Source organism: Mobula hypostoma, chromosome 2 (genome assembly GCF_963921235.1).
Source record: "Mobula hypostoma chromosome 2, sMobHyp1.1, whole genome shotgun sequence".
NCBI lineage: Eukaryota > Metazoa > Chordata > Chondrichthyes > Myliobatiformes > Myliobatidae > Mobula > Mobula hypostoma.
The window spans coordinates 72545026-72563492 of NC_086098.1; the positions used below are offsets into that span (position 1 = coordinate 72545026).

At 42.4% G+C, this 18467-nt stretch overlaps 1 protein-coding gene and 1 long non-coding RNA gene across 4 annotated transcripts in view; one reads left to right on the top strand and one right to left on the bottom strand.

Annotated features, from left to right (window-relative positions):
* LOC134340963 (protein FAM110C-like) overlaps positions 1–11260 on the top strand; it is a 92666-nt gene extending 81406 nt beyond the window's left edge. For all 3 annotated transcript variants that reach the window (XM_063038620.1, XM_063038609.1, XM_063038598.1), the window contains one exon: positions 9684–11260. In XM_063038620.1, the coding sequence (XP_062894690.1) occupies positions 9943–11244 (1302 nt within the window). In that variant the 5' untranslated portion in view covers positions 9684–9942 and the 3' untranslated portion in view covers positions 11245–11260. The remainder of the gene's footprint in view (positions 1–9683) is intronic.
* Positions 5256–11001, bottom strand: LOC134340969 (uncharacterized). The gene is made up of 3 exons (XR_010016683.1): positions 10885–11001; positions 8912–9034; positions 5256–6389 (listed from the first exon to the last, which is right to left on the bottom strand). It is a non-coding gene; the product is annotated as an uncharacterized LOC134340969 (long non-coding RNA).
* Positions 11261–18467: the final 7207 nt, after the last annotated feature.

Sequence of the window (18467 nt, forward strand, 5' to 3'; positions counted from 1 at the left end):
TACATCAGACTTCACTGTGGAAGACACTAGTAGTATGGTGGAAGTTCCAGGTGTCAGAAGTCATGAAGTGTATCAGGTTACCATTACTAGAGAGAAGGTTCTTGGGAAACTGAAAGGTCTGAAGTGGATAAGTCAACTGGATGAGATGGTGTACACCTCATGGTTTTGAAAGAAGTGGTTGAAGAGATTGTGTAGGCAGTAGCAATGATCTTTCAATAACCACTAGATTCTGGAATGGTTCTGGAAGACTGGAAAATTGCAAATGTCACTATTCTCTTCAAGAAGGGAGGGAGGCAAGGGAAAAGAAATTATAGGCCAGTTAGTCTGACCCCAGTGGTTGGGAAGATATTGAAGTCAATTGTGAAGGATGAGGTCTCTGGGTACTTTGAGGCACACGATAAAATAGGCCGTAGCCAACATGATTTCCTGACCAATTTGTTGGAAATTTTTGAAGAAATAACAAACGGGTTAGACAAAGGAGAATTGGTTGATGTTGTGTACTTGAATTTTCAGAAGGCCTTTGACAAGGTACCACACATGAGGCTGCTTAACAAGTTACGAACCCATGGTATTTTGCAATAAAGTTCCTAGCATGGATAAAGCAGAGGCTGATTGGCAGGAGGCAAAGAGTGGGATCCATTTCTGGTTGCTTGCCGGTGACCAGTAGTTTTCTGCTGGGACCTATGCTGTGATTTTTGCATTTTATGTTATATGTCAATGATTTGGATCATAGAATTAATGGCTTTTTTATTAAGTTTCAGATGATATGAAGATAGGTAGAGGGGCAGGTAGTTTTGAGGAAGTAAAGAGACTACAGAATAACTTAGACAGTTTAGGAGAATGGGCAAAGAAGCAGCAGATGGAATACAATGTCAGAAAGTGTATGGTCACGCACTTTAGGAGAAGAAATGAAAGGGTTGACTATTTTCTAAGTGGAGAGAAAATACAAAAAACCTGAGGTGCAACGGAACTTGGGAGTCTGTGTGCAGGATTCCCTAAACATTAATTTACAGGTTGAGTCTGTGGTGAGGAAGGCAAATGCAATGTTAGCATTCATTTCTAGAGGACTAGAATATTTATAAAGCACTGGTGAGGCCTCACTTGGAGTATTATGAGCAAGTTTGGCCCCTTATCTTAGAAAGGATGTGCTGAAACCAGAGAGGGTTCAAAGGAAATTCACAAAAATGACTTCAGGATTGAAAGACTTGTCTTATGAAGAGTGTTTGATGGCTCTGGTCCTGTATTCACTAGGATCAGAAGAATGAGTGCTGACCTTATTGAAACCTATTGAATGGTGTGTTACGTACCCCGTAACTGGGTTGCCAAACCAACAGAAATGGATCACTCAGTTGGAGTCTGGATTACTAGAACTAAGAAAGTTTTATTAAAGAAACAAGCAACACAGTACTCTAATCAAAAGGATAATAAATGCAACAGTTCAGCAATGATAAACACACATGTACACAGAATTAAGATAACAGGATCAATCAAGCTCTATCGTTGTCTAGGGGTAAATGACCAGTTTCAAAGTGACACAAAGTTCAGTTCAATTTAGTTCAGTTCAGTTCGTAGTAATCGCTGCCGTGGGAGATGGACAGTGGGAGGGGGAAGGAGAGAGAGAGCAAAACGAATGAATATTCAAACGGCTTCCACACAGACCTTCGACATTCATCTCAGTCAGCTTTCGTGGGAGCCCTTTGTGATGTCTTCTGAGGTCACCGACCGTGACCCCTCCGTTTCCAGATACGATCGTTTCTCTGCGGTGAACCAGGCACCCAGGCAAGGGTGGACACACACCAGGTTCCCGCCAATCGTGCCTTTCCACCCTGTGCGTCTATGGCTTGTTCCGTGACCAGCCGTCCAAAATTTCCCACCGACTTGTGGGAGACGCACCGCTTCCAGGGTCTCGTTACCTCGGGGTGTCGTGTGTGTCTTGCCTTAGCGAACCTGTCCCTTTTTATCCCCCTGCTGGGGTATCGCCTGTCCATCACTTCAAACAGTTCAGGGTTCAAAGGGGGAGCCGATCTTGACAGCTCTCCTTCTGTTACTCTCTCCCGTCCCTTCATTAACAGCTCCAAATGCTGCTCCATTGTTTTCCTTATCTCTCTTTCTCTTGAAGACAGGTGGCAAACCAACTGCTGATCCCACTGGTGCCAGCACAGGCCAGCTAACATCTTAATCTATGTGTATTCTCATCACAGGTGAAAGGTCTTGATAGAGTAGACGTGTAGAGGATGTTTCCTATGGTAGGAGAGTCTAAGACTAGATGACACAGCCTCAGAATAGAAGGGTGTCCTTTTAGAACAAAGATGAGGAGGAATTTCTTTTGCCAGAGAGTGATGAATCTGTGGAATTCTTTGCCACAGGCAGCTAGGAAGGCCAAGTCATCATGTGTATTTAAGGTTGAGAATGATACGTTCTTGACTGAACAGGGTACAAAGGGATGGTAGGGTAGGGGAGGCAGGAGATTGGGGCTAAGAAGAAAATTGGATCAGCCATGATGAAATGATGGAGCAGACTTGATGCTCCAAATGGCCTAATACTGCTCCTATATCTAATGGTCTAATACCAGTTCAGCATGGACTAGAAGGGCCAAAGGGCTTAATTCTGTGCTGTAGTGCTTGTTCTATGACCCTGTCTGGGGAGAATCCACAAGGTCACAAGGGTTCAAACTCCACTCAAAATATATCAGATGTTGAGATCAAACCTGGGTCATTGGGGCTCTGAAGAAGTGGTTGTGCCACACCACCATCTTCAATCTTTGTTTCTCTTCACACTTTCAATGTAAGTAGACACACTGAAGTTGCATATCCAATTCAGAAAAGTAATTTCTAATAGATGTTTGAGTACTTAACATGCAGATGTGGATATTAGTAGCTCTAATCATGTTTAAGTTATGTTAATTATCATTTTACTCCAGCATTGTCTCTACAATTGAATGTACGATTTCAAGCAGGAACTTCTTAATAATATTGCATTTCAATTTATTTTAATTGTTTTAACAAAATAACCTTCAGGTTCTTCAACGACCTTATCATTTCAACTTGTCGGATAATTACTCACCAATGTGTCAGCATAAGAGCAAACAAGACAGTTCATAATGACAGGCATCACATGATTAATATTTCCGTTTGAGAATTAGTCACTTAAAGATGATCCTGTCAGAGTCCAAAGTTATTTTTTTTTTGGTTTAGAACATACAGACTGAACCAGCAGCCCTTTTTTTTTAAACCTGTGTGGAAGTTTGCATATTCTCTCTGTAAACTGGTGACAATGCATGACTACTAGAATAATGGGGTGTTAGAGATTTATGGTGGAGTTATTGAGCATGGGAGAGAATGTAGATTATAGAGAAATAAGTGGCAGAAGATTGATGGGGTTGTTCTGCAAGATGGGCAAATGACTGCATCCTCATTTGTAAATGTAAATATATATGAAAACATTTTTAAAACTCCAAAACATTAAAGATATAGTTACAGACCATGTTTCTGCACAAAAGGCAAACAGAAACTGCAGAAGCCTGTAATTTCAAATATGGAGAGAATACTGAAAATACCCAATATGTCAAATTTCATTCGTAGAGAGTGGAATAATTGGGGTAAATGACCTTTTAATTTATGTTTTTATTTACTGTTTTTTAGTTCCGAGCTCTAAGAATTGGACTGGAATCTAACACATTCTAACAAACCTCTCAAATGTGAGAAATAAATGCTCATAATCTATCCTATCCATGCCCCTCATAATCTTTTAAATCTCTGTAAATTCACTGCTCAGTTTCCTATATTCCAGTGAGAACACTCACAGTCTATCCAATGTTTCCTTAAAACTAAAACCCTCCATTTCAGGAAATATTTTGTGAATCTGTTCTGCACCCTCTCTGTTGCTACCACATCTGCTCAGTAATGTGGGACCAGTGCACAATACCTCAAGTGTTTTTTGAGGGTGGGAGGGTACAAAATTCAAAAGTTCAAAGTAAATTTATTATCAAAGTACATATATGTTACCATATACAACACGAAGACTCATTTCCCTGTAGGCATACACAGTAAATCCAAGAAACACAATAGAATCAATGAAAGATCACACCCAACAAGACGGATAAGAAACCAATGTTCAAAGGACAACAAATGTGCAAATATAAAAGAGAGAAAAAAAGCAATAAATATCAAGAAAATGAGATGAAGAGTCCTTGAAAGTGAGTCCATAGATTGTGGGAACAGTTGACTGATTGGGCGAGTGAAATTGAGTTTAGTTATCCCCTCTGGTTCAAGAGCTTGATGGTTGAGGGACAATAACTGTCCCTGAATTTGGGGTGAAGGTACTGAGGCTTCTGTACCTTGTTCCTGATGGCAGCAGTAAGAAGAGAGCATGGACTTGATGGTGGGGGTCCTTGATGATGGCTTCTGCTCTCCTGCGACAGAGCTCCAGGTATACGTGCTTAATAGTGGGAAGGGCTTTACTGTGATGGACTGGGCTGTATCCATTACTTTGTGTAGGATTTTCCATTCAAAGGTATTGATGTTTCCATACCAGACTGTGGAGCAAACAGACAATTATTTCTTCACCACACATCTACAGAAGTTTATCAAAGTTTTAGATGTCATTTCAAACCTTATCAAACTTCTGAGGAAGTAGAGGTGCTGCTGTGCATTCTTCATAAATGCACTTATGTACTGGGCCCAGGACAGGTCCCCTGAAATGATAACACTGAGGAATTTAAAGCTGATGACTCTCTCTACCTCTGATCCCCTGATGATGACTTGCTCTTGGGCCTCCAGTATCCTCTTCCTGAAGTCAATAATCAGCTCCTTGATCTTGCTGGCATTGAGAGAGAGGTTATTGTGGCACCACACAGCCAGATTTTCAATCTCACTCCTATAATTCGTCACTACCTTTGATTCGGCCAATCAATAGTGGTGTCGTCGGCAAACTTAAATATGACATTGGAGCTGTGCTTGACTTCACAGCCTTATGTTTAAAGTGAAAGTATAAGTACAAATTTGTGGATGTATTTTTAAGGTGAGAGTGAAAGGAAATCTGAGCATAAGTTTTTCACACAGAGGGTGGTGGGTAAATGGAACAAATGCCAGCAAAAGTAGGAGAGGCAAGAGCAATTGCAACATTTAAGATGGATTTGGACAAGTGCTTTGATATAACAGGATTAGAATGATACAGGATCTAATGCAATCAACGTAGATCAGTGCAGAAAGGCATAATGGTTGGCATGACTGAGTTAGGCCAAAAAGCAATGAGTCTGCTATAGCAATATCTCATCTCAAACCAGTATTGTGTCAGTGAGAGGTTAAGGCACAGACTAAGACCACCATCACCCAATATCAAAGTAGCTCAGATTGGTTTAGAATTCTGTGCAGAACCAAATGTTTCAACCTTGGGAGTTATGCTGCAGCATGGTTAGAATCTGCACATGCAGTTTTGTGTGTTTTGCTGAGTTTTTTCCCCGCAAAGTTTTGTACAAGAAATGTGAATAGCTTCACTTTTGAGATGTTGAACTGCAAAACATTAAAACTTTTCTAAATTTTACTTAACGTTCTTTTGACGCCAAGGTTGGGGTCTTGGGGGCTAGGTCAATAATTCCTGAAAGTGGCTGCATAAGGTGGTAAAGCGGGCATATACCATGCTTACTGTTATTAGTCAAGGCATTGTGTTCAAGAGTCAGAAGGTTATTCTGCAGCTTTTAAACTGCTGCTTAGGCCACATGTGGAGTATAGTGGTTGCTCCATTATAGGAAAATATGGAGACTTAGGAGAGGGTGCAGAAGATTTTTACTGTCATTCTGTCTGGATTTGAAGGCATTTCAATCAGGAGCTTGGACAAACTTGGGTTGTTCTTTCTGCAGCACTGGAGGCCGAGGGAAGCCCTGATAGAAATGTATAAGATTATGAGAGACATCAATAAAGCAGACAGTCAGTATATTTTCCCCAGGGTTAAAATACTAGAGGGCCTGCATTTAATGAGAGATGGCTTAAGGTCAAATGAGATGTGTGGCCAGGTTTTTCTCGACACAGAGTGTAGAGAGTGCCTGGAATGCACTGTCAGGTATGGTAGTGCAGGCAAATAGGATGGAGGTGTTTAAGCTGCTCTTACTTAGGCACATAAGTGTGTAGAGAATGGAGGGAAATGAGACTTGTGTTAATTAGATGCTTTATTACTCATTTAATTAGTTTGGAGTAACACAATGAGCTGAAGGATCTGCTCCTGTGCTATACTGTCTTGTTTTCTGTAAGGTGCAATTTAACCATATCCATCTCACTGATCCATTTATTTAAGAGAATCCCAAAGGAGCTTTCATCCCATCATTAAAACCCGTGAGGGTGGAGTATTCAAATTCTGAGGTCAGAAATATAATTGTCATCCTTCAATGTCATCTTCTGGAAAGGGAAAACACAGTAGAAGTTAAAAAACATGTTCTGCAACAAACTACATGAATAAATGAGAAAGAAAACATTCTCAGAAATACTAAAAGTAGTACCATTTGTTCAATAGTTCTTGTTTCAAAGTCTATTGCACTCTTGTTAAAAGGCCAGGAGTACTGCACATTGAACAAGTATTTTGTTGGAGAACAGAAAAACATATGGTACCTGAAAGCAATTACTCAGCATTATGATTATTGGAATGTAAACCAGCTGCCACTGTATCTTTCCATTATATCAGAATCCTCCCACATTGCCATCATTATAACGTTTCCAGGGCAAAAGCACATTGGTACACATAGCAGAAGGCATCTGTTGTTCATTTACCTACCAATGGGGTCCCAATTTACTTCATTTTGTTTTGTTTGACTGCCTCCAATGCCTGTTAGCAATACTATTTAACATGGTTGGAGCTGGTAATAGTCACAACTTATTGAAGGCAGAAATTGTCACTTAGAAATAATTGGTTTAACTTATCTTGTAGATCATTAATGTCAAAGGGAATAAATGTGTTTGCATTGGTAGTACATTAATGGTGCTGAAGAAGTTTGATGAAATTCAAATGTGACCTTGGAATTTAATCAAAAAGAACATAATCGAAAGGCTTCCACATGAAATGGACATGAACAGGAAATGCAGTGCAAATTTCATCCTGGAACCTGGAAGTTACTCCACTTCAAGCTGACTTAAATATTTACCATCACAAAGGGCATTTAATAGAGCTGCTGCTGCCTCACTGATCCAGGCTTCTGGATCTATTTGTGTACAGCTTCAATATTCACTCTGTGACCACATGTGTTGTCCCAGTTGCTGCGTTTTTTTTTGCTACTTCAGTTTTTTTCCATATATCAAAATATAAAAGTTTTATTGAAATGCTAATTAGTCTGTTGATTCTCATGTTTATGATTAGGTTAATAAGTAACTAGATTACTAGTCATCCATTAACCTAATCATAAATACGTGTAAAGTTTGCTAAATATCTCTCAACACACATCAAAGTTGCTGGTGAATGCAGCAGGCCAGGCAGCATCTATAGGAAGAGGTACAGTGGACGTTTCGGGCCGAGACCCTTCGTCAGGACTAACTGAAAGAAGAGTTAGTAAGAGATTTGGAAGTGGGAGGGGGAGGGGGAGATCCAAAATGATAGGAGAAGACAGGAGGGGGAGGGATGGAGCCAAGAGCTGGACAGTTGATTGGCAAAAGGGATACGAGAGGATCATGGGACAGGAGGCCTAGGGAGAAAGCAAAGGGTGAGGGGGGGGAAACCCAGAGGATGGGCAAGGGGTATAGTGAGAGGGACAGAGGGAGAAGAGAAAGAATGTGTGTATGTAAATAAATAACGGATGGGGTACAAGGGGGAGGTGGGGCATTAGTGGAAGTTAGAGAAGTCAATGTTCATGCCATCAGGTTGGTGGCTACTCAGACAGAATATAAGGTGTTGTTCCTCCAACCTGAGTGTGGCTTCATCTTTACAGTAGAGGAGGCCGTGGATAGACATATCAGAATGGGAATGGGATGTGGAATTAAAATGTGTGGCCAGAGAAAGCAGGATCTCCCAGTGGCCACACATTTTAATTCCATGACCCATTCCCATTCTGATATGTCTATCCACGGCCTCCTCTACTGTAAAGATGAAGCCACACTCAGGTTGGAGGAACAACACCTTATATTCTGTCTGAGTAGCCACCAACCTGATGGCATGAACATTGACTTCTCTAACTTCCACTAATGCCCCACCTCCCCCTTGTACCCCATCCGTTATTTATTTACATACACACATTCTTTCTCTTCTCCCTCTGTCCCTCTCACTATACCCCTTGCCCATCCTCTGGGTTTCCCCCCCCTCACCCTTTTCTTTCTCCCTAGGCCTCCTGTCCCATGATCCTCTCGTATCCCTTTTGCCAATCAACTGTCCAGCTCTTGGCTCCATCTCTCCCCCTCCTGTCTTCTCCTATCATTTTGGATCTCCTCCTCCCACTTTCAAATCTCTTACTAGCTCTTCCTTCAGTTAGTCCTGACGAAGTTGTCGCGGCCCGAAATGTCGACTGTACCTATTCCTATAGGTGCAGCCTGGCCTGCTGAGTTTACCAGCAACTTTGATGTGTGTTGCTTGAATTTCCAGCATTTGTGGAATTCCTCGTGTTTGCCTAACTATCTCTCACTGATTTGTTATTTTGTTGTTTTCAAACTACACATCAGTCATAAAATAAAACATTGGAAATCAACATGAGACTGTTTTTGAGAATATTTCTCCAATTTCACCTTATGCAAGTCAAACCAAAGACATTAAATTAGTCTTGAGGATAACTGCTGCTGACCTGACATCTTCTTTAAACAGTTACCTTTGCAAGCAAACTAATGGCGTGCAAATCAACCATTAGGGATACTCCAGCTAGGTCCCTATCTAGGAGAAAATGTTCTCTGTGTACACAAGGAAAGTTATAAATTCAGTGTAGATAAGCAACAATAATGATACTCACCCCTAATGTACTGTTCACACACTTACTTTCCAGTAAGACGTCAGCATTGTTTCCTCACAGTCTCTCTAACCAATAAGAGCAGAGAATTGCCATTCACTTCGTTGACATTTTGCCACCTACAATCTGGGATCAATCAAATTCTTGTTATTAACGTTATACAGTATTAACTTGCAAACCATCCTAACACCATGAGAAAACATAATTTGATTTATCAAATTTATCAAGTCAAATATAATTGATCTGTGCCAAATTTTCCCGTGTTTTCATTCCCAGGAAAAGTAAGGCTTATACTAATTATGTTAGCTCATCTGAACTTTATCAAATAAAAGCTGGCATATATCCCGGGCATGGAACGTCGTGCTAGTAATAGTTTAAAAAAATTCCTTTATACTCTGTTTTACCATAATTGCAAACCTCTTTATATTAACTAGATTAACACCAATGACAGAATGACTTTAAACAAACATCAGAATCACTGATGTGTGTCTCGTATCTACCTGAAAGTAAATTGTCGTCGTTAGTTTACGAAAACAATTAGCTTTGTGCATGTGCTATTGACTTGTGGTTACTTACTCTTGGGTTTAGTTAGAAGTGAGGGAGGAAAGGTGAGAAAGCCGGCTGAGGGTCAATATTCTATATAAACATTAATTAGGGTTTGTACTTGTTTGAGGCTATGTACGTGAAAGCCAATCCCATCTCTGTTGTGTTATACATAGTTTGCTTGCTCCCGCATGATGTCATAGAGTGCTGATGTGATGTGTTTCATTTGCAGGAGAGACAGCCCGGCGGCAAGGTGAACCGGCTGAAAGTGACACTGTATTTGCAAAGTCAAGAACTGATAACAGCAACTACAGCTACGTGACAGCGTCGAACACAAGACTCCGGACTGTGAAACGTGGCTGGAAAGTTGGCAGCAACAGACAGGAATACAAACAAAACAATATAAGGTCGCAAGAGCTGGAGGGGTGAATGTTCTGGAGAAGGTGCGCCTGCCAGACTTCGTGAACGTGAAAACTGTGGACCAGGTTGGGATGCCGAGCGAGATCTCGGCCCCTGCAGGTATGCAGTCGGAGGTGAGCCCCTCTCTGCCCCTTAGGCTTCTGACCAAGGGTCCCAGCTACCTTCGCAGTCAAATGGAGAGGGACAGGCGGGATCGGCCGAGCGCCGTGGAGAGACTGGCGGCCGACAAAGCCAAGTACGTGAAGAGCCCGGCGGCGAGGGGACGCAAGTTGGAGCCCAATGGTTTAGGCAGTTCTTCCTCTGAGGAAGACAGCAGTAGCGGCGCCAGCAGCAACAGAGAGAACCACTTGGAACCCAGCAGCCACCAGCGGACCGGGCAGCGGGAGCTCCAACCGAGCATCGTGCGGCGCTCGGGGTTCAAGAGGCAGCTGAGACCCGACTCACTCGTCATCTACCGGCAAAAGTGCGAATTTGTTCGGGGAACTACGACCACCAGCAGCAATCGGAGCTCCAAGAGCAACCGTAGCTTAGTCTGGAGACTCCTGCCGGGCTCTGGTGGCCGGGGCGACAGACTGCTGCAGTCGGCGGCAGGGACAACCTCAGGAGAAGAAGGATTGGCATATGGTACTGCACTCCAGGGAGCAGCAACCGACAAACCAGCGGCACCCCGGGGAGCAGCAGCCAACACGCCGGCGGCACCCCAGGGAGCAGCAGCCAACACGCCGGCGGCACCCCAGGGAGCAGCAGCCAACACGCCGGCGGCACCCCAGGGAGCGGCAGCCAACACGCCGGCGGCACCCCAGGGAGCGGCAGCCAACACGCCGGCGGCACCCCAGGGAGCGGCAGCCATCACGCCGGCGGCACCCCAGGGAGCAGCAGCCAACACGCCGGCGGCACCCCAGGGAGCAGCAGCCATCACGCCGGCGGCACCCCAGGGAGCAGACACCGGCCGCACCAAAGAACCACTGAAACGGCGGGGAGGAGGAGCGGGGCTGCGGCGCTCGTTTTCCGACCTGAGCTACCGCTACTCGCGAGCCTGCTCGGGCTTGGACAGCTTCTTCGAGCACTGCGGACTGGAGCCCGAGGTGATGGAGGACCTGATCAGGGAGAAGTTCGCCGCCACCTCCGACAGCCTCACTCTCAGGTTCCGGAGTGTGAGCAGCCCGGACTCGGAGAGCGAGCTATCGCGGCACAGTAGTAGCAGCAATAGCAGCAGTGGCAGTGGCAGTGGCAGCCAACGGCTCCAGGTACAGAAAAAGCCTCCTCCCTCTGTCCTTTCGGTCATCGAGCGTAACGCCAGGGTCATTCAGTGGCTGTACGGCTGTAAGAGAGCCCAGGAGTCTAAAGGCAAGGCTTCCGCTGTCCTGGTGTAAAGCAGGAGCGTTTCCCCGAACACGGATTGGTCCCTTCTTTAAATTCGGCTGCTTTACGTGTCTTTCCGGACGCGGGCTTTCCTGCGTAGACCGTCTATGCATTCTAAGATTAGAAAGGAGAGTGAGTGCAAGGAGAAGTCGCTGTTTACATACTACAGCGACTGAGAACAGAAGACGTGCATCGAGAAAAGGGATGATAATTGGAGATGGGGTAGGTGTTTCTGCCCCCTTCGCTTCCCCGCCACCATCGACAATGCAGTGACTACTTTTTGATAAATACTGTATTTAAATCAACTATTTCATGGAACTAAGGGGGAAGTTGAGTCTTACAGTTAACTTCACGAGTTTGTCAGATTTCAATTTTCACTGTCTTCATGAAACCAGCTGGCAAAAACCACTGTTTGCAAATACCACAGTGATATAATTGGCAGGGCCTTGTCTGTCTGGACTGGTCCGAAAAGACTCTTGCCAAGTAAACTATTTTGTAATTTCACTTTAGTACAATGTTAAAGTTTCAAATATTCATTCCAAGATGTTACCAGCCACCTAGAATGAAATTTGTATATTTAAAATATAGATATAATTTTATTTTCTGTGTTCGTTGCAGGATCTTTAAAAAGTTCATTTATATAATATTGTCTCCTACAAACATTTCTGTTTGGATAATTGCAGTTTTTTTTATAAGAAGTACTTTAAATCGCAAAGGACTAATATATTGAAACATACAGACCACTTATTGGCCACTTTATTAGGAACGTTCTGTAGCTAATAAGGTGACAACTGGGTGTATATTTGTGGTTTTCTGCTGCTGTAGCCCATCCACTTCAAAGTTGCAAGTATTGTGCATTCAGAGATGCTCTAGTGCACTCCACTGTTGTAATGTGTGGTTATTTCAGTTACTGTGGCCTGTCAACTTGAACCCATCTGACAATTCTCCTCTAACTTCACTCACTAACAAGGCATTGAACCCACAGAAATGCCACTCATTGGATTTCTTTTGCTTTTGGCACCATTCTCTGTAAACTCTAGAGACTGTTACGCATGAAAATTCAAGGAGATCAGCAGTTTCTGAGAGACTCAAACCACCCCGTCTGGCACCAACAATTGGAATCAGAATCAGGTTTATTATCACCAGCATGTGATGGGAAATCCATGGTCAAAGTCAGTTAGACCACATTTTTTCCCCATTCTGATGTCTGGTCTGAACAACTGAACCTCTTGGCCACATCAGCATGCCTTTATGCATTGAGTTGCTGCCACATGATTGGCTGATTGTACCTAATATAATGGCCACTGTGTGTATATCACAATGGGCATCACCTCACTTCCGTGATGGAGAGTGATAGGGAACAATCATTTTTATCCATATCAGCCACAGTTCACAGAAGCTAGTAGGTTTGTACATCAAAAATGTGCTGCAGCAATTTAAAAATATTATCAGATTAATTTTAAACTATTTTTAAAATTCCTAAACAGGTGCCATAGTAGCATAGCAGTTAGCACAGAGCTATTACAGCCAGGGTGTCAGTGTTCAATTCCAGTGCCCACTGTAAGCAAGTTGGTACATTTCTTCCTGTATGCACATGGGTTTCCTCTGGGTAATGCAGTTTCCTCCCATAGTCCAACAATGCACCAGTTTTCAGGTTAATTTATTTTTCTTTTCTGTGCCTTGTGATGCATCATGTGGCAATCTTGCTGTTTCTTTAGCATTTGTCCCTTTTACGAGGCCAAGTTGCAAGCTGGACACTCAACCCAGCATACAAGGAGCTAGCTGGATTCAAACCTGGGACCATAGGCCATGAAATCCAGTACGGATGCCACTGCACTGCCGACTGGCAGTAGGTTAATTGGTCATTGACTAGCTAGGGTTAAATTGGAGTGGTGTGAAGGGCCCATTCCATACTAATAAATTTAAAAAAAATTAACTGTGAAGCAGGGCTGGGGGTGGGAGCACAGTACTGAAACCTATAGGGTTGCTGTATTTCTAGTGCTTCTGAAGTTACTTGGAAAGCTTTTAATTTTCAATTGCCTTTGTAGGATTGTACTTGTGGGTGTCCCATGGAAGTTTTGAACTTAGGATGTTCAAATAGTTGAAACTTGATCTCAAATTCTGTTCCAGTCAGCTTCTTAAATGGAAAATATTCCTCCAGAAAAAGTTTTGCTTATACTGAGTAGTAGGGTTGGCAAGACATTATTTACTTACAGTGGCATGCAAAAGTTTGGGCACCCCTAGTCAAAATTTCTGTTACTGTGAATAGCTAAGCGAGTGAAAGATGAACTGATTTCCAAAAGGCATAAAATTAAAGATTACACATTCCTTTAATATTTTAAGCAAGAAAACTTTTTTTTATATTTCCATCTTTTACAGTTTCAAAATAACAAAAAAGGAAAAGGGCCCAAAGCAAAAGTTTGGGCACCCTGCATGGCAGTACTTAGTAACACCCCCTTTGGCAAGTATCACAGCTTGTAAGCACTTTCTGTAGCCAGCTAAGAGTCTTTCAATTTTTGTTTGGGGGATTTTCACCCATTCTTCCTTTTCAAAAGGCTTCTAGTTCTGTGAGATTCTTGTGCCTTCTTGCATGCACTGCTCTTTTCAGGTCTATCCACAGATTCTCAATGATGTTTAGGTCAGGAGACTGTGAGGGCAATGGCAAAACCTTTAGCTTGCGCCTCTTGAGGTAGTCCATTGTGGATTTTGAGGTGTGTTTAGGTTCATTATCCTGTCATAGAAGCCATCCCCTTTTCATCTTCAGCTTTTTTACAGACGGTGTGATGTTTGCTTCCAAAATTTGCTGGTATTTAATTGAATTCATTCTTCCCTCTATGAGTAAATGTTCCCAGTACCACTGGCTGCAACACAAGCCCAATGCATGATCAATCCACCCCTGTGCTTAACAGTTGGAGAGGTGTTCTTTACATGAAATTCTGCACCCTTTTTTCTCCCAAACATACCTTTGCTCATTGCAGCCAAAAAGTTCTATTTTAACTTCTTCAGTCCACAGGACTTGTTTCCAAAATGCATCAGGCTTGTTTAGATGTTCCTTTGAACCTTTTGAATAGAAAGTACTGCCATGCAGGGTGCCCAAACTTGCTTCGGGCCCTTTTCCTTTTTTACTAGGTTCATCTGAGAAGAATTTTAACAGTCATCCAGTATTATATGGGTTTGAGTCACAAATTGGAATACATCTAGTTTTTTATATCTGTCAGAAGGTTGTCATTAAAATTATTGATTTGTGTTAATTTATTACAACGTTCTTTGATAGCAGCCACTTCTGAAATATTGAACTCAAATGTTATTAGAGAGTCTTTTATTAATTCTGTTGTATTCAAAGCAATCAAATATAATCATTCAGGTAACAAAACTATTAGTTACAAGTTCAAGACAGGCATCCTTTAAAGCAGGGGTTTCCAACTTTTTCATGCCATGGACCAATGCCATTAAGCAAGAGGTCTGTGGACCCTAAGTTGGGAACCCCTTTTTTAAAGAGATTTATTATAAATTTGCAGTCCCAGATTGACCTTATTGCATCTTTGGTGTGAAAGCCCATTGAAATAATTTGCTATTAATGTATAAGGAGAGAACATCATTGATTCACTGGACTGCCACATTGGGGGCTTTGGAGTTTTTAGCTCTTAAGTGTGTGAGAGCTTTACAGCAATGCAGTTAAGCAGAATGGAAGAACAGCCTTTTAACTGTCTACAATCAATATAAGAATGCTTTCCATTGTCTGTAGAAATGAAGGTGTCAGCCATTATATTTATATTCTGATTGTACAAGGCCTGATATACCTTCTTAGACATGAAATTCAAAAAACCTGCAGAAACTGGAAATCTGAAATGCAAGCAGAAATTACGAGAAATACTCAAGTCAGGCTGTATACTTTTTGTGGGAAGGGAAACAGAGTTGAAGGCAGAGATCCTACGTGCCTTGTTCTAATGACAGGCCTCCGAGTGGAAATGTTAACTGTTCCTCCTCTCACAGATGTAGCTGGAATTGTGGAGTTCCACCAACATTTTCTGTTTGTGTCTTTTTGTATCTTTGTCACTGCCGTAGTAGCAGCTTATCAATTTCACGGTTTTTGAACAGAATTCAATTTTTCATATTTGCTTTGTATCATCAGGTGCTAAGTAAAGCTGGTCACAGAACCATACGAAACTGTCATTACTCTTTGAGTCAGTATATGGGAAGTTTGCATTTGGCAAACGTAACCTGAGGTCTATCTGGCTTCTGTTCAGAAGGGAAATTTAATGTGAGCAGATAAAGCTTCTATGACAGCTAAGTTTTCTGAGAAGGCCTCGGCGCATAGGATTAAGGAACTCCCCAAGGTTTTTCACACATAATGTGAAAAACAGGAGTATGTCCAGAGTGGGGGTAAGACCAATCATGGATAGTACAGGAGTCAGATGAGGTAGGGGAGGTCACTAATGAATACTTTGCTTCAGTATTCACCAGTAAGCAGGACATTGACATTTGTAAGTACAGGCTGATATTCTGGAACATGTTGATGTTTAGAAAGAAGATGTTCTGGAGTTTTTGAAAAACATTATGATAAATAAGTTCCTGGGGCTGGACAGAATATAGACAAACTTCATATTCATAATCATAGTCATAGTCATACTTTATTGATCCCGGGGGAAATTGGTTTTCGTTACAGTTGCACCATAAATAATAAATAGTAATAGAATCATAAATAATTAAATAGTAATATGTAAATTATGCCAGTAACTTATAAAATAAGTCCAGGACCGGCCTATTGGCTCAGGGTGTTTGACCCTCCAAGGGAGGAGTTGTAAAGTTTGATGGCCACAGGCAGGAATGACTTCTTATGACGCTCTGTGTTGTATCTCGGTGGAAGGAGTCTCTGGCTGAATGTACTCCTGTGCCCACCCAGTACATTATGTAGTGGATGGGAGACATTGACCAAGATGGCGTGCAACTTAGACAGCATCCTGGGCAGCATATGGGAGGTAGAGAAAGAGATTGCTGTGCCTTTGGTGATAATCTTTGTGAACTCGCCACTAGAGTAGTGCCAGATGATTGAAAAGCGGCAAATGTTATTCCTTTGTTCAGAAAGAGAATAGAGATAACCTTCAGAATTATAGACCAGTGTGTCTTACTTCAGTGGTGGGCACATTTTTGGAGAAGATACTTACAGACAGGATTTCTAAGTATTTGGTGATACATAGTATGATTAGGGACAGTCAACATGGTTTTTATGAGAGGCAAGTCATTCCTCATGAGCCTGAATAAGTTCATAAGACGTAAGACAAAGGAGCAGAAGTCGGCCATTCTGCCCATCGAGTCTGCTTCACCATTTTATCATGAGCTGATCCATTCTCCCATTTAGTCCCACTCCCCCAGCTTCTCACCATAACCTTTGATGACCTGGCTACTCTGATACCGATCCATCTCTGCCTTAAATACACCCAATGACTTGGCCTCCACTGCCACCCATGGCAACAAATTCCATAGATTCACCACCCTCTGGCTAAAAAAATTTCTTCGCATTTCTTTTCTGAATGGGTGCCCTTCAATTCTTAAGTCATGCCCTCTCGTACTAGACTCCCCAATCATGGGAAACAACTTTGCCACATCCACTCTGTCCATGCCTTTCAACATTCGAAATGTTTCTATGAGGTCTCCCCTCATTCTTCTAAACTCCAAGGAATACAGTCTAAGAGCGGACAAACGTTTCTCATATGTTAACCTTCTCATTCCCGGATCATTCTAGTGAATCTTCCCTGTACCCTCTCCAACGTCAGCACATCCTTTCTTAAATAAGGAGACCAAAACTGCCCACAGTACTCCAAGTGAGGTCTTACCAGTGCCTTATAGAGCCTCAACATCACATCCCTGCTCCTATACTCTATTCCTCTAGAAATGAATGCCAACATTGCATTCGCCTTCTTCACCAGCGACGCAACCTGGAGGTTAACCTTAAGGGTATCCTGCACAAGGATTCCCAAGTCCCATTGCATCTCAGAACTTTGAATTTTCTCCCCATTTAAATAATAGTCTGCCCTTTTATTTCTTCTGCCGAAGTGCATAACCATACACTTTCCAACATTGTATTTCATTTGCCACTTCTTTGTCCATTCTTCCAATCTATCCAAGCCTCTCTGCAGACTCTCTGTTTCCTCAGCACTACCGGCCCCTCCACCTATCTTTGTATCATCAGCAAACTTAGCTACAAAGCCATCTATTTCATAATCCAAATCGTTGATGTACAATGTAAAAAGAAGCGGCCCCAACATAGACCCCCGTGGAACACCACTGGTAACCAGCAGCCAACCAGAATGGGATCCCTTTATTCTCACTCTCTGTTTCCTGCCAATCAGCCATCGCTCTATCCACGTATGTAACTTTCCCATAATTCCATGGGCTCTGATCTTGCTAAGTAGCCTCATGTGTGGCACCTTGTCAAAGGCCTTCTGAAAATCCAAATATACAACAACCACTGCATCTCCCTTGTCTAGCGAACTTGTAATTTCCTCAAAAAATTGTAATAGGTTTGTCAGGCAGGATTTTCCTCTAAGGAATCCATGCTGAGTTCTGCCTATCTTGTCATATGCCTCCAGGTTCTCTGTAACCTCATCCTTGACAATGGACTCCAACAACTTCCCAACCACCGATGTCAAGCTAACAGGTCTATAATTTCCTTTTTGCTTCCTTGCCCCCTTCTTAAATAGTGGAGCGACATTTGCAATCTTCCAGTCCTCCGGAACCATGCCAGAATTTATCAACTTTTGAAAGATCATTGCTAATGCCTCCGCAATCTCCACAGCTACTTCCTTCAGAACACACGGGTGCATTCCATCTGGTCCGGGAGATTTATCGACCCTTAGACTATTCAGCTTCCTGAGTACTTTCTCTGTCGTAATTGTGACTGCGCACACTTCTCTTCCCTGCCACCCTTGAGTGTCCGGTATACTGCTGATGTCTTCCTTAGTGAAGAGTGATGCAAGATACTCATTCAGTTCCTCTGCCATCTCCTTATCTCCCATTACAATTTCTCCAGCATCATTTTCTATCGGTCCTATATCTACTCTCACTTGTCTTTTACTCTTTATAAACTTGAAAAAGCTTTTAGTATCCTCTTTGATATTATTTGCTAGCTTCCTTTCATAGTTAATCTTTTCCCTCTTAATGACCTTCTTAGTTTCCTTTTGTAAGCTTTTAAAAACTTCCCAATCCTCTGTCTTCCCACTCATTTTTGCTTCCT